The 15,461-nt window shown below is 44.4% G+C and overlaps 1 protein-coding gene across 2 annotated transcripts; it reads right to left on the bottom strand.

Moving 5' to 3' along the window:
- Positions 1–1,500: 1,500 nt before the first annotated feature.
- On the bottom strand, positions 1,501–14,784 carry CRBN (cereblon). 2 transcript variants are annotated; one of them, XM_027906106.1, is made up of 11 exons: positions 14,696–14,784; positions 11,540–11,652; positions 10,755–10,957; positions 9,735–9,884; positions 7,867–8,029; positions 7,370–7,432; positions 6,866–6,950; positions 6,589–6,704; positions 5,112–5,176; positions 3,886–4,017; positions 1,501–2,715 (listed from the first exon to the last, which is right to left on the bottom strand). In XM_027906106.1, exons 1-11 carry the CDS (start codon positions 14,760–14,762, stop codon positions 2,532–2,534), a joined length of 1,341 nt encoding a protein of 446 aa, XP_027761907.1. In that variant the 5' UTR covers positions 14,763–14,784; the 3' UTR covers positions 1,501–2,531. The 2 variants fall into 2 exon arrangements, with proteins under 2 accessions (XP_027761907.1, XP_027761908.1); XM_027906107.1 differs by having other exon boundaries at positions 11,540–11,649.
- Between the last annotated feature and the right edge of the window lie 677 nt (positions 14,785–15,461).

The raw sequence follows: 15,461 nt of genomic DNA, 5'->3' as shown, positions 1-15,461 counted from the left end.
CAAACTGTTTGAAACACAAACCCAAGCACTGCCTTTTCCCCATCCCACCAATCAGCAACAGAACAGGTGAGTTTTGAAACAAATTGAATTTTATTCTTTTTGCAAATGTTTGCAAGCAACAAGATTTGTCAGAAAAGTTGTCCCAAAAGGCAGAGAGAGGAGGAGTTCGAGAGGAGCCAGAGCTGCCCCTCAGCAGCCTCACAGAGCAATTGGAGGTGACAGTGAGAGGAACAAATGAACTGCAGCACGTACAAAAAGTGTTATTGTAAAACAAAGAGCATTTGAACATGTTTCAGACCCAGTGTGCCAATGGCCTACGTGGTTCTACCTATTAATCAAAATTAAACATATGAAAATTGCAATATTACAGGCTCTGATTGTGATGGTGCAGTGACAGCTTGGAAATGGGTCTGTGCTCCACCTGCTGTGATCCATCAGCCCTGCAGGACACTCCTCTGTCCCACAGGGTGCACATCCCACCCTCCTCCCCTCCCCAGACACACCAGCCCTTCCACAGCCCTGTTCCCACATCTCAGGGCAGGGGAGGATGGTGGGAGAGGAGAAAAATGATCCCCTGGGGCAGCAGCCACTGGATTAATTCCTGCTGGAAGCTACAACCAAGGAATAGGGTAAATGTAGTAAATGATCATAAAATGTCAGTTCCTTTGCCTTAGCTCTCAAAGCACACCATGTCCATACTTGTAACCACTTCCCATAATCCCAGTCTAAGTTTTCTCTTCAAAACAGAGAAAAGCACAGAAAACATGAACCAACGTCCAGAACCATCCCCAAATCCCCACCCGCCCTGGAAGCCACGTCCTGTACACTCTGCTCAATCACTGTACTGGATTCATGGCAGGATTCATCAGCAACCCACAGCACACTTGTTTTAACAGCCTGGAAAGTGTCCTGGACTTCCACATGGCAAACATCACACAGGTCAGGCAGATGGAACAGCATCATCAACAAGGAAATGAAATTACCGCTAATTTTACTCCTGACTTACCTCGATTATATTAGTTCACATTTGATTACGTACACACAATCCCCAAAATATGCCTATTTTGGATTCAAACATTACCAACATAACATTTTTAGTTCAGACAATCCAAAAACTCGGCAAAAACCCAAAAACCTCATGAAGTGGGACAAGCTTGGACTTACCTGGCCCTCAGCTGAAGTGCTCTGTCCTTGCTACATCAGCAACTCACAGCTCGTGTCCTAAACCTAAAGGAGTTCTGTGTCACTGTAATCAGCAAGTGAAGAAATAAAGAGTGAATGATGAAGCTTCACAAGAAAAACAAGTGAGTTTGTGCACCAACACAGGGAGAAATCTTCAGCTTCCATCACCAAAGTGAATTCTGAGGGAAAAAACCTCCCCAATTAACCAGAGGTAAAAGCTGCCTCAGCTTGGCACCTGATTTCTGGAGCACAGACAAAAAAACCCCCACCAAAACTAAAACAAAGACCTACCAAAAAACAACCTCCCTCGAAACACTCTGCCTTCATTTGTTTTATTTGGAAACTTTTCCTCTTTGTAAGGTGATAATGTGGAATTTTACTTTATGATCTGTAAGTGCAAAAGAAAAAAACAATTAAAGAGATGTTACCTCCCCTTGTCACGATGAGTACTCCTAAAAAATCCACTCAGTGGCGTGTTTTAGAGAGTCCTTCCCAGAATTCTGGATGCCTCTGCTGGTAAACCTTCCCAGTAACATTTTTGACAAGTAACTGAAGCACATTCAACAGCAAATGACAATGATGTTTCTGCCCTGGGACTGACCTGTGTATTTTTTTTTTTTAAAAACAATTTAAAATTTAAGACTTCTAAAGTCAAAGAGACTAAATAGATCAGACAACTGGTAAGGAACAAACACCCCCCATGGGTTCCATCCCGTGAGGCAGCAGCAGCTCCTGCTTTTGCCCATTCCAGCAGTGCCACCAACACTCAGATCAGTCAGAAACACTTCAGCCTCCTTCTCTCTTCCATGGTTATTCAGCAAATATCTCAGAAACAGCACAAGCAGAAAAAACCTGAAGTACTTCTGAGTTAGAAACAGGGATTTCAGCAAAACCACTTGTGAGTGTGTTATGGAAAATACTCTGCAGCAAGTAACTTGTATCTACCATCCCAGGGATATTGCATAAATCAGACTCTGGTTATTTGGGATTTAGTCCTGCCCATCTTCCTTCACTGCAAGTGGGAATTATACACGGAGGAAGTTCAGTCTGAAGCCTGGCCACACGGATCAGAGATTTCTTGGTGTCTCCTGTTTCTGTCCAGATGGACCATCACTCCTTAGTGTCTCAAGCCATCTCCTCTCCTCAGCTCTCCCTCAAGGACTCAGCCTTCAGTCTCAGTGTTCCTGAGGAACAGCAACACGGACGCACAGCACTCCCAGACTGTTTCCTTGGACTGGGGAGTGTGGCTGTGGGTTCAGGGGGTTTTCAGGTCTAAGGAAGCATCAGAAGCAGAACTGAGCAGATGCACCTGAGGGAGCCCTGGCCAAGGCCCTGCAGGAGGTGACAGCTCACAGGCAGAGGATGGGGGAGCCCTCGTGGTCGGAGTCCTCGTCCCCCTCTGGAATGCGGGGCAGGAGAGCGGAGCGTGTCAGCCCCCAGAACTTCTGGGGGGACATTTCCTTCTTGGTGGCCGTGAACTTCCAGCCCATGTGGCTCCCACAGATCCTGCACTGGGCTATGGTCCAGGCATAGCTGAAACACAAACCAACAGGTTTCCTTGCCACAGAAGGAAAAGGTGCCCCAATTCCCACCTAAAACCCTGCAGAGCTTAAAAAAATTAAGAAAACCCCTCCCACACACAACTCCCCACCCCCAAAGCAGCCCTCAAAGAGAGGAAGCAAGTAAAGCTTTTCATCAGCACAATGTTTCAGCAGCTGCTGAAATGCTGAGAGCCTCAAAGAAGGGTCAGAAAACGGTGCTCTGAGTAAATCACTTAACGGGAATAAAAGGGATTTTTGCCCTGCTCTTAGGAAAACAGGGAACTTCCTGCACTTCCCCCAGCAACAGAGCTTTTCTTTAACAGCTTGAAAGGGTACAACATGAATATTTCAAAAAGTCCTCACAGAAGAGCTGAGGAAACACAAAAGGATGAGAAATATTAACTACAGCTCTTAAAAGCCACAAGTTTTCTTCAGGGAGTGTTAAAACGTGCAAGTGTTGGGACAGAAATTACACACACCCTCCATATCAATGCTCAGGGCTACGTGATAATCCAGGGAAAAATCCTGGTCATTATCAGGCAAACTTTTATATCTCGACAGTTAATTCTGCTCCTGTCTCAGAGAGACTGACTCATTCAAACCAAAATAAAATCCATGATAATCAGATCAAAACAAATGTAACTTTTAAATTTACAGAACATTTACTCAGTTTTCAGAGCTGAAAAAAAATATTTCAGTAGAATATCCATATCCTACTGAAATACTTCAAAAATAATCAAAATAAATATAGAACATAGAGAGTTTAGTGAATTTATATATTCTGATTTTCATTTGCACTTTCTGCTCAAAGATGGCTGCGTGAAAACAATTATTTTAGTTGCAGCCTATACAAAACTATAGACAAAGAAACTCCCAGAAAACAACTATTCAGAAACTCTCAGATCACCAACCAGTGATCAGACTCAAAACTATGTTTTAAAATCTTAAGGCTTCCCTATTTTAAAAAACATTAAAAATAAATTCTGTAAATACTTTATGTGAGGTTTTTTTCGTTTGAATGTCTAAACTTACTTCCTTGTTTTTCGTAGGGGTGAAACGATGACACGGGTTTACAAATTAAACATTTACCGACTCCACCGGCACAGAAATACATTTACAGGCGAATTTCTGCCGTTTTCTGGTGCAGTGTGAGTGTTCTTACCCAGGGAACCAGCTGTGCTCTGTCGAGGGTCGTCCACTGAGGTTCAGGTTGCAGGCTTTGTACACAGTGAGGGTTTCATGGATGTATCCGTGGGGGTTCACGTAGGCTGCCATGGGCCCACACAGGGATAAGCTGCAACACACAGGGAATGTTGGCAGAGCTCAAGGAAAAATCAAACCCCAAACTCTGGCACGTGTAAATAGAGGGGGGGGAAAAAGTACCTTTATATTATAAAAACTGAAGGGAAATATTTGGAATAATTTAAAACATCGTTTGTCCCATTTCCTTAGAACTGCAGCAAGGTCCACGATAGACTCATCATTTATTTGACCTGCTGCTTTTAAATAGCAACTGCCAATAAAAGCAATTAAAATCTAACGTTAACAGTGAGCAAAAATGTTCGTTTATCACACCAACTTCTCCTCACCTTCTGTTAAAGTACATCACATTGACACGGCAGGAATTGTGGCTTCTGCAATCCATTATTTGATTAGAAGATAAGAAATGGCTTTTAATTACCCCGTCAGCTCCTTATCACACTGATAAAGGAAAACTGGGGGGAGTCTTTGTTAAACCAAGACATCTTTTAACCTTCACATTATCACAGGGGATGGGGATGATAGTCAAGATTAAAACAGTGACAAAACTGCCAGAAGCAGCAATTATCTGGAAATGAACAGTCTTATTATCGTTAAACAAGGAAGATATTGTACAGTTCACACATAGAAGGGGGCCATGCTGCAGTTATTAGGGATAACCTGAAATTCTTACAATGAAAAAGGGCTCACAATGTCTAGTGACATAAATACACCTTCCTTGCATGACAACACCCTGGGAGCCTACTTATATCACCCAATTAGTGCATTTGAATCTCCTGCTGACACATCGAAGCGATGATGGAAGGGCTGAGAAATAAAACCTGGGATCTCGTAACCTTTCTTCAGAAACAACAGGATGACAAAGTCTCATGCAACACGTTTGTATTTCAAATGCTTCGGTGCAAGGTGCTGGGTGTGTGGCACCACACTAAATTCTGGTACAACATACCTCAGATTTCCTCATTTTTATTAAAAAAAAAAACCCTCAAGTAACCAGTTTTGGTTTGTAAAGAAAACCCCCTATAAATATTTACTTCAATTTTCTTCGAGCAGTTCTGAGACATAACCCAGCTGTGCCAGGGTTCCTGACCCAAGAACCTCCCCCAGATTAAAGAGCAATAAACTCACCTGAATATTTCATTCTTAGTAGTTATTTCTGTGTCTTGGCATTGCTTACAACAGAGAGATGTACACTTGGGAAGGGAGAAAAAAGAGGGTCATTCCATTCATTCCAGACACTTGTCAGCAGTGGCAAATAATAAACATGTCTCTCTCTCTTTCCCTCAGAACAGACTTTGGAGCAATTATTTTGTTTATCTGAGCAGCAGGCACTTAGGTTTGCTCTTTCTGTGAAAGGATATTTTCTTCTATGCATTTTACTTACTTAAACATTCATTATTATCTAAAAGACATAACAATTTTTACACACTAAGAGATCCACACACAGTTTTGGACTTGACTGCAGGAAGATAATAAATGAGCCAGCCTCCCAAGGTCTCTAAAAGCTAATTTAGAAAAAAACAACCTTTGCTCTTCTAAACTGCAGCGCAGAAAAGGCAGATGAGTACAAATGCAATCATTAAGTCTTTCTAAAATTTCAGAGTACTGCAGATCAATGGGTTTAATTTCCTCACAAAAAATAGGTAAAACATATTGATCTTTCTCTGGGAGATTAGAGCAGATTAATCCATCTTCTACAATTTCCAGAATGTAGAACCAAGCAATTCATCACTGCCCAGAAAATAAGCATTTAACTCAGCTTAGTAAATTAGTGAATCAGCTACTATTAATTTTCAGGAGGTGCAGTACATCTCTGGAAGAGATGTTTTCTGTCTCCATTCTCTGTATTTTTCCTTATGCATTTTTTGGTGCCTGAGCTGTGGGAAGAGGAACAGCATTCAAATGATAACTGTGGTTCTCTTTCCCCCAGAAACAGGCAGCACTTTTTAGGCAAACAGGCAAAATTTCCACTGCTCTGTATCATGCAGACAAGCAATATTATTATTAATAAAGCACAGATTCCTATCAAGAAACATACTGAATAAAAATAAAACATTCAGAGTATCACAAGGCCATGGCAGTGGAAAGAAGGGAAGACAAGTTTTTTAATATCTTAACAAAGTATTGCCTAACAAGTTAATACGTGTCTTTTGGGAAAAAAAACCAACCTTTTAGTCCAATATTTAGATTGATATCCAAAAGATCAACAGTACAAAGGTTGAATTTTTGCTACACCATCCCCAGGTTTCCATGGCACACTGATCCCTGACTGCAGTGTCTGTGTGATGTTCAGAAGATGCTCAGGAGCGACACTGGACCTACAGCACCATCTCTTGGCTAAAAAGTGCTGGGAGGCCTTAAAACAGTGTTTCTAACAGAAGCAAATATTATTTGTTTCATGCTCGCTGCCAAACAAAACCCAGCACTGAGAGACCACTTCCCTTTCTGGAGCAAACTTCAAGGGGAAGGAAGAAAAAAACAGAAATTCACTCTCCAGAAGGATGAGCTGGAAAATTAACATGTTCTTGCCAGGGACTGTAACAGTCACTGCTACAATTCTTTCTGGCAAGAGCAATCTGAGGGCAAGGAAGGCACAGCTACTCACTCTGTTCATGATGTCTAACTCACAGCGGAGCCTCTGCACAGCACTGCCTATTTTAAGCAGCTGGATACGTAAAGCATCGTCAATGGGCAGGCAGGCAGCAACTCTGTAAGAAAAATCTGCAAATGAGAGACCAGCAGGTCTGTTAGAATGCAGCAGAGAAACCAAACCCACTGCTTCCACTTACTCTGTACAGGGTAATTATCTAAGCTGTGTTCTCCCAGGAAATTACAAAAAACAAGAAGGCAAACTGGAGTTTGTAAAATCAGTCATTTCCTACCTATTGGGTTTGTTGGAAGGGATTCATCTTTGAGGTTTTCATCCCATTCATGTAGCTGCCTCTTGACTCTTTCCATCAAGGTTTCCTTTTGTTAGAAGAAAAGCCTAATTTAAATACATAGATATTTCTGGTTTCTTAGGGGGAAAAAAAAAAAGGGAAGCAAAAGGTAGAGTAAGGTGTTTTCCCTAAGTGGACATTAGCTTTTAAGACTTGCAATAATTAAAGAATCATTTTGTATCTACGTATTTTAACTATTTTTGCTCTCAGACAACGCAGCAGAAATCAGCAGCTCTGCTACCCACCCCAAAAACATGTTCTAGCAGGAGAGAACAGCCACACAGAGGGGGAAGCCCTTCCTGATCTTTTCACACTACACTGAAAACTCTCAAGTGCTTTACAATGTAACTTATGAGCCAACAAAACTAAAGCTTTTACATTATCCAATACTTAGATATTACAGCCATAAAACTGTAGGTTATTTGATAATACAGAGGGTGGACTTACAGCATCATACAGAGAGTAGAGCCAGGGAGGCCAGGATGTCAAACTGGCACAGTGGAACTTCCTCTGAAACCAAACCCAGAAATATTCATTCTTTAACATAAGCAGATTTTAGGGACAGAAGATTTCAAGGTAACTTCCCTTTTATACATCAAAAACAGTGGGTTTAATAATAAATACCTATATAAACTGGCACAGGGTGCCCAGAGAAGCTGTGGCTGCCCCTGGATCCCTGGAAGTGCCCAAAGCCAGCTTGGACGGGGTTTGAAGCACCCTGTGCTAGTGGAAGGTGTTCCTGCCCATGGCAGGGGTGGCACTGGATGGGCTTTAAGGACCTTTCCAATCCAAACCTCCTGCGATTCTATGAAAAGCAGGATGCTGGGATCTGCCTTCCTCATTGTGCCCCCTCCTCTATATGGAATTTTATACTGATTTTCAAAACACTGTCAGAAATTAAAAAAAAAAAAAAACTCAACCAAAACCACAGAGTAACTTCCAACCTTCTGATACTTCTGCCACCACTGGCGTATCGCTCTGTCCTGCCAGGAGGAGGGCTTGGCACAGGGCACCACGTGGCACCTGCTGAGGGACTGCAGCTGCACGGCTGCCATGGTGGAGGGCAGCACTCGCTCCGGGAGGATCTGCACTTTGGCCTGCTGGATCCTGAGAGGAGAAAAGAATCCAAGAGGTTAAAAACGCTGCTTACAGAACATAGGCCTGTCTAATGAACTAATCACTACACAGTAGCACAGAATTTAAGCAGCAATCCACCCATCACAATTTTTTTCTGTCAGACAGTGGCAACGCAGCAGAACATTCCACCATCTCAGCACTACGTATCTGGATTTTTGTCTCCTCAGGTTCCTTTTGGTACAAGCCAGTAGTCAGCTCTCACATCTCAAACCCTCAAAAGGTGGTTTAGCTGAAATGCAGTTTGCTATCATCTTCAAACCACAAAAGCTTATGAGCTCAGCCAGAGGTCAGAATCAGCAGAAACAGGATATGGACTCTGATCAGCTTTTAATATCCCACCATCAAATCCCTATTCCACAAAGAGTTCAGCAGATGTTGTGTGGCTACTGAGAATGCTGTCCAGGGGAAAGACTTCCCTTTTTATCAGTATTATGCAGGAGAAATACTGAAATATTGAGGTGCATGTCATTACAAATTTACAGTTTTATCAGAGGGACAACACTGAACTGGTACCTTCCAATAAATTATAAATTGATGTTTTGCCATAAGCACTTAACAATCAGAAACATCAAGAGCTATGGAAATGTTCTGCTTGCTCAGAAGCTCTGGACACTGAATCCTCAGCAACTGCTGCTACTGCAGTTGTCCAAGTACTGCCACCGTGTGTCCAAGCAGTGGCTTTCCTGAGCTGTAAAATCTGGAGTGTTATTTGTAACCAAAGTTTACACAGTGACAAACAGCAAGCAGCACAGGTATTCTTAATTTCTTCAGCTGTAGGTCATAAAAGCATAAAAATGCTGGGCCCTGACTGCTCCCAGGACTCTTCCTGAAGCAATGGCACCGTACTGAACAGCAGGATACAGGTGATCAGATTTACAAGTTTGGAGCAATACTTCGTAAGCCTTGCAGAAAAGATGATTGCAGAAACCTGCAGAAATTGTGCTAAGAATTGTCACCTGCTCACAGGATCAATGGCTGGAGCCTGTACCTCTGGACAGCGACAATGACAGAGACTCAAGATGCAGGGCATGATGTCAAGAGGAAAATGAGAGAAGACTCAGCATATTCTTACTAAACGTTACGGGTCTTAATCATTTTTATAAATGGACAAAGGTATTAATTACATAATATGATCAAGCCAGTCAAAAGAGCATCTAAATGTCACGGGGATCACACTGGAACATGGAAAAGGACTAGGAAATAAGAGAATACTCCTATCAAAGCTGACTTGAGTGTGTCTGACAAGTACACGCAGAGAACTGCCAAGCCATACCAGGAGAAGCAGCACATTTCTGTCAGTGAAGTCTCAGTGAACAGAGAGGAGGAGCAACACTTGCTGAAGGTCAGGATGGACTAAACTGTGACAGTGTTTAAGATGAACAAGATTCAGGATTTGAGAAACTGAAAATGATGGACGAGGTAGTTAGTAAGCTAAAACCAAGACGGTGGTTTCAGTCAAAAATTTATGCACAAATCCCAGTGGGCTTCTGGTTTACAAAGGGAAAAATGTCAGAAGTCTTTAATAACCAGAGCAGCTGCTGATTAGGCATTCAATTACTATCTATAGTAACTAGACAACTGTGTGACTGAAAGGGCAGATGCACCTGCAGTAAAATGTAAAGTTTTGGGGAGAAAAGATTTGCAGTAAGTAGAATTAAATAAATAATTGTCTTACCCATCTGATTGTGTTCTTATTTCAAGCACCTTGAACCTCTGCCTTCCTATTGCCTTCACCTTGACTGTTTCAATTCCATATTCCTGCTCTTCTCTGTAGGCATAGATTTCTGCTGTTGTTCCAAAATGTGCTTCCCTTTCACGTACGTTACTAAAATAACAGGATAAAGATAAATTTAATCAATTACCCACCCTCCAAACAGCTCATCAAACTCCAGGAGTCAGTCTGCCTGCACTGACTGTACATGACGAGTCTTACCAAAAAAGTAATTTTGGTAAAATGCTTTCAACTAATCACAATTATTTGTCCATAATTCCTTTATTTTGTTTTAAAATAACTTCTAATTTTCTTTTTTATGGTTGGGGGTTTTTTTGCCAGTTAACTTGGGTTTATTTCAGGCTCTAGAGGTGACATTCCAGGAGCTGACAGGGATCACCAGTGTATCTGCATTTCAAATGCAGGTACTTAAAGTACCAACATTCTTTAGATGGACTTTATAAAATAACTGTTCTCACCTCCTACATAATTAAACCATAGTAAAGGCGGGGGGGGAAGAGGGAAGAATGTTCCCAACTTCTTTTGGCACTGATTAGCCTTCATCTTTTCTGCTTTTCTATCACCTCCTGTGTACCCAACTCTACCGTGAAACATCTGTGTGTGCTCGTTAATCTATACACAAACCAAGCAACAACACAGCTCTCAAAACAACAATGTGATTTTTGCCACTTCAGGTCCAGGCTTACTCTTTTAAGCAAGATGGAACAAACAGTTACCAAACTCAAGAGGATGCTCAACCAGGGCAGCAGCTCAGCACTTGCTGTTCCCCCACACAAAAACATGATGCTGCCAAGCACCTACCGAGCACAACACAAAAACCTTCTTACGACATACCGGAAGGCAATTTTGGGCGCACAACTTCAACGCACAAGTTGTTCTTGAGCGCAGAACCGATGCTTTTGTTTCAGCACCCAAAGGGACGGCACTGCAGGCGGAGAGCACCAGAGGGTGTGGGTGCTTTACCTGTAGGCCAGCACGGCGAAGGTCCTGTCCCTCTGGATGAGGTTGCGCACCATGCTGACCTCCTGCGGGTGGAAGAGCTGCAGGGGCAGCGTCTGCCCCGGGATCAGCATCACCATCACGTGCGGCAGCACCGGGATCACCTGGCAGCTGTCGTCGTCGTGCACCGTCCGCCCGTGGAACTCCTCCATGTCCGAGCCTAAGTACTGGGAACACGGCAACGACAGTCAGAGAAGGGAGCTGTGTCTGCAGGAAGCACGTGGAGCTCCTGGAGGCACCAAGGGATGGAGCAGCTCTGCTGGGAGGAAGGGATGGGAGAGCTGCGACTGTTCAGCCTGGAGAGGATTGCAGGTGATCTAACTGTGGCCTTTCAGTGCCTGAAGGAGTCGACAGGGAAAGACTGTTTCCAAGGGCCTGGAGTGGCAGGAAAAGGGGGAATGGCTTCCCACTGCCAGAGAGTGGGTTAGATGGGATACTGGGAAAAATTCTTTATTATAGGGGTGGGGAGGCCCTGGCACAGGGTGCCCAGAGAAGCTGTGGCTGCCCCATCCCTGGGAGTGTCCAAGGCCAGGTTGGACAGGGCTTGGAGAATCTGGGATAGTGGGAGGTGTCCCTGCCCAGGGCAGGGGGTGGGACTGGATGGGCTTTAAGGTCCTTTCAGCCCAAACCATTCAATTCTATGAAACTAAAATTAAGTCTTGGGGTTAAGAACATTACAACAGAGCTACACAAACCCAATCCAAAACACTTCAAGATGTATTTAATGGACTACATATAAAAAAACATACCATATGTGATGTGGGCAAGCTGGTATCAAAATTAATGACATTTGGCTTCTCTGTGTCTTTGCTATCTTGGTCTTCCACTTCCATTTCATTGTCATCTTCTTCCTCACTCTCTGCTAAGAAGCACAGACAGAATATTGTGTAGAAATCAGTCAGCAAAGACTGAGAGACTGAGAAAAATCAGAGAATGGGGGAAATGCACAGGGAAGCAACCTTTATATGTGTAAACTTGAGAGAAATAATTTTCTTGCTGTTACAGCAAAATCATTATTCTACAGAAAGGCTCAAACGCTGGTAATTTACTTCTGAAAGGATAAAGAAAGACATTTTTGGAAGAAAATAATAAACCAAGGCTGTCAGTACAGATTTTCCCTACAGTAGGAGTTCTTTATCTCAGTGCTAAAGGTTTTCTGTCTGTACACTGGGGTTCCAGATAACTTCATTTCTTGTAGGATGCTGAATGCAGTGTTTGAAGCAGTACAAACCTGAACAATAAAAATAAGCAATGTGAAGCTGTGTATTCATGCAGGGACTCCTGCTGGTATTTTAGACAATTTAACTGCTGTCAGGCCCTGCTGTGTGTACAAAACAAACACACAAACCCAGCAAAGGCAACTCCTAAGGAAGCAAATTACATTACTTTAGAGGATTTCAGGTATAAAACAGTATTTTAAAATTACCTTTTCCTTCCTATCTCTCAGTTCCAGATGTTGATCTTAAAATTACTTTCAGCAAGAGGACAGTTAAATTATCAGTATGTTTTATTTTGGAAACATAAAGAGTGCACTTATCTGTATAAAGTCTGTATGGATATTCTAAAATAAATTTGAAACATAGTGAAATAATAAAAAATATTATGTCTAAAATGCTGGTTTCACTGCCTGTTCTGTGCATTCCCATACAATGTGTGCCTGCAAAGACCCAAACAAAATGCAATGCAGTGATCACAAATTTATATCTGCTTTACTTGATCCTATTTCTTTGAACACAAACACTATTTATACAGCATATTATATCTAAAATAGATGTTATCATAAGCCAATCTGCAGGATTCTTACACCAAGAGCTGCTGGGTAATGGACAATCCCAACGGTGCTGAAAAACATCATTTAGATCTTGAAAGCTATTACAAGATAAGCAGAAAGATATCTTAACAGCAAGCTGGCTATCTAGCTGCCTGCCTTTGCAATCAGGAAATAAGCCAGAGTTGAAAATTTAAAATGATTAACTGATCTGAAGCATTCTGTAAGGTAAACCTTACAAAAGAAAGGTGCTGCAGAACGGAATAATCTCCCTTAAGAAAGGGGAGCACCACTTATTTTACTGTTTCTGAGAGTGGGAAGGCAGGAGAACAGTGAAGAACACATTATAAGCTGGGTTTGGAGAACCTTTCCTTTCCCTCTTTGGCCTTCACACACATTTGTTAAAGGTTCTTTACAAAGTGTTTAGTCAATGGCCTTCCTTCTGCTCCACCTCATTTTCCTTGTAATAATGCCTAGTTTATAGAACCTCCCCTATGGATCCATCCTGTATTTTATTTAGCTCAACAAGAAACGATCCAGCGTGTCGGGAAAGGAGGTTACAGGCTCTCTTTGGTATTTTACCTAATTAAAATACTTTGGGTAATGAGACATCATCTTCCTAATTATTGTTAAAAATACTCCATTTCTATATGAAATTTCCTTCCATCATACTCAGTTAGGAACCCTGACCGTGGATGACTGCAAAACGCTTAAGGTGTGTACAAAACTGCCACTATTTCGCTGAGTTTGATGGTGGGAAAGAGCAGAAAGTTTTTATTTGGTTCTGGGGCAGCAGTGCAGGATGGGGGGAGGAATAAAAAAAAAAAATATTCTGCTTTTCCACGCCCTCTCATGGAGCTGGATCCATCATGAGCAGCTTGAACAGCCTTTGAGAGCGAGGCCATTCCCCTGGTTTTGCTGAAGGCAGAAGGAACGAACAGCAGTTGATTAGAAAGAGCTGTCTGCCCTGCAAACTTTGGCTGGTCCCTGCCAAAAACGCACAGTGGCTGCTGTGTGGTGGCACAGGAACGATGACTCATCCCACTGCAGCAGCACCAGCGAGCGGCGAGAAAACACCGGCGCCTTCACCCTCACCACGGGGACAGCAGGGGGGAGGCAGCGCAGCCTGCACCTTGACACCCCTGATTGTGCATTTATTATTATTCGTTTAGGCCTCCAGCACGCAGGGACAAGGCAAAGGGAAGTGCTGGGAGAACCCTGCATGGCAAGGCTCACCTTCCCCTCGTGGCACATCAGGCGTTCCCATTCCACCCTCACTGCCTCTGTGCAGAAATATGAACCTTGTAACAAGGTAATCCTATTAAGGCTGTATTTCCTAAACTAGTCAGGGAATATTTTCATGTTATTTAAAATACACAGGCCTAAAATGCTCATAGAATTTCCTGCCGTAGGAAATCACTCTGGTTACTGGCAGGACTTACTGCTACTTTTCTCGTCTACGTGCTTATTCTGAAATAATGGGTGTTTTTTTCCAGTTTAGCACGAGCTGCTTCCCAAACCATACGATCTCCTGCCAGTCTGGAGGCACTATATGCAGAGAAAGGCACGTTATTATGCAATAATTATGCATAATGAGGACTTACAGTGGGGTGTGTGCACAGATAAGCAGGGCTGTCCCTGGCACAAACCCTGCCAAAGCCTGGACAGCACTGGGGACACAACGCTGCCCTCCAGCCCGCAGCACCTCTTGCTTCTCTCATTATTAATAGCATTAGAGAGCATTTAAATGCAATAGAGACCTTATAAAATAACACAAGTATTCCTCGGACTCTGCTTGCTCTCTGAATGTGCAGCGAAGCGTCCGGTTTGCCCAAGCCGGTGGAAACCCCACAGTGCTTTCACCCCAACACCGCTAACCGAGCGTTCCTTCCTCCACCGCACCGGGGGATTTATGAGAGCCCAGGCCTTATAAAAAGCAGGATTCGCGGCTCCACCGCTCACGGTTCGCCTCCCACCCACCGGGGAGCGCCCGCAGCTCCAGAGCCCAGCACCCCCGGCCACACACGGCCGGCCCGGCGCTGCCCTCACGGCCCCTCCGCGCTGCCCGCTGCCCTCAGCGCCCCTCACATCGCCCTCAGCCCCTTCCCTCCGCTCGTCCCCCCGGCCCGGCCCTTACCGGGCACCAGCTGGAGGTGGTTCCCCATGTTGTTTCGGGGCTCGCCGCCTCCCTCCTCGGCGGCCATCGCTGTTTACCCGGAGAGGAGCCTGGGAAGCGGCCGGGGCGGGGCGGCAGGGGGAGGAGGAGCCCGTGCCGGGGCCGTGGGCTGAGGGGAGCGGGAGTTTCGCCGACCCTCCGAGCTCTCACCGATCGTGGGGCGGTGGTGCCGTGTCCCCCGGGCAGGGGCAGTCCCCCCCAGCCCCGGGCTCGGCGGTGCCGGGGATAGCGGGCCCTGCTGTCCCCACAGGGCAGGGCCATGGCTGACCCCCTTAGAGCCTCCGGGCCGGCACCTGCTGCGGCCCCCGAAAGGTGCCTCAGTGCACGGCTTTGAGCCTGGCAGAGGGGCTGCATGTGGATAAAACCAGATGGATGGAGCCTGCTGGGTGAATGGCTTGAGAGAGAAGCCGTAAACACAACGATGAGATAAAAATCAGTACAAGAGAGCCGTGCAGCGGGCGCAGGGAAGGGCCGGGGAGATGGTGAGGGCACTGGGGCATCCATCTGTGCTGGGAGGGGAGGCTGAGGGAGCTGGGGCTGTTCAGCCTGGAGGAGAGATGACCGAGAGGGAATCTTACAATGCACACAAATATTAATTATTTAATTATTAAATTATAAAGGGCCGGCGCCAAGAGGACGGAGCCAGGCTCCTCTCTGTGGTGCCAAGCAGTAGCACAAGAGACAACACGCTGAGACTGATGCCCAAGAGGTTCCATCTGAAGATGAG

Source organism: Empidonax traillii, unplaced genomic scaffold (assembly GCF_003031625.1).
Source record: "Empidonax traillii isolate 1590-97213 ecotype Southwest subspecies unplaced genomic scaffold, ASM303162v1 scaffold1247:size388203, whole genome shotgun sequence".
Taxonomy (NCBI): Eukaryota; Metazoa; Chordata; class Aves; order Passeriformes; family Tyrannidae; genus Empidonax; species Empidonax traillii.
Note: the sequence above shows the minus strand (reverse complement) of the source record. Positions and strands in the feature narration are given on the sequence as shown.

Coding starts and splice junctions, on each gene's coding strand:
- CRBN (XM_027906106.1), bottom strand. CDS start 14,762: ATGGCCGCCGAGGAGGGAGGCGGCGAGCCCCGAAACAACATGGGGAAC. Junction 9,885..10,754: donor TTCGCCGTGCTGGCCTACAG/GTAAAGCACCCA, acceptor CTGTTATTTTAG/TAACGTACGTGAAAGGGAAG. Junction 2,716..3,885: donor GAGCACAGCTGGTTCCCTGG/GTAAGAACACTC, acceptor TTTGTGTTTCAG/CTATGCCTGGACCATAGCCC.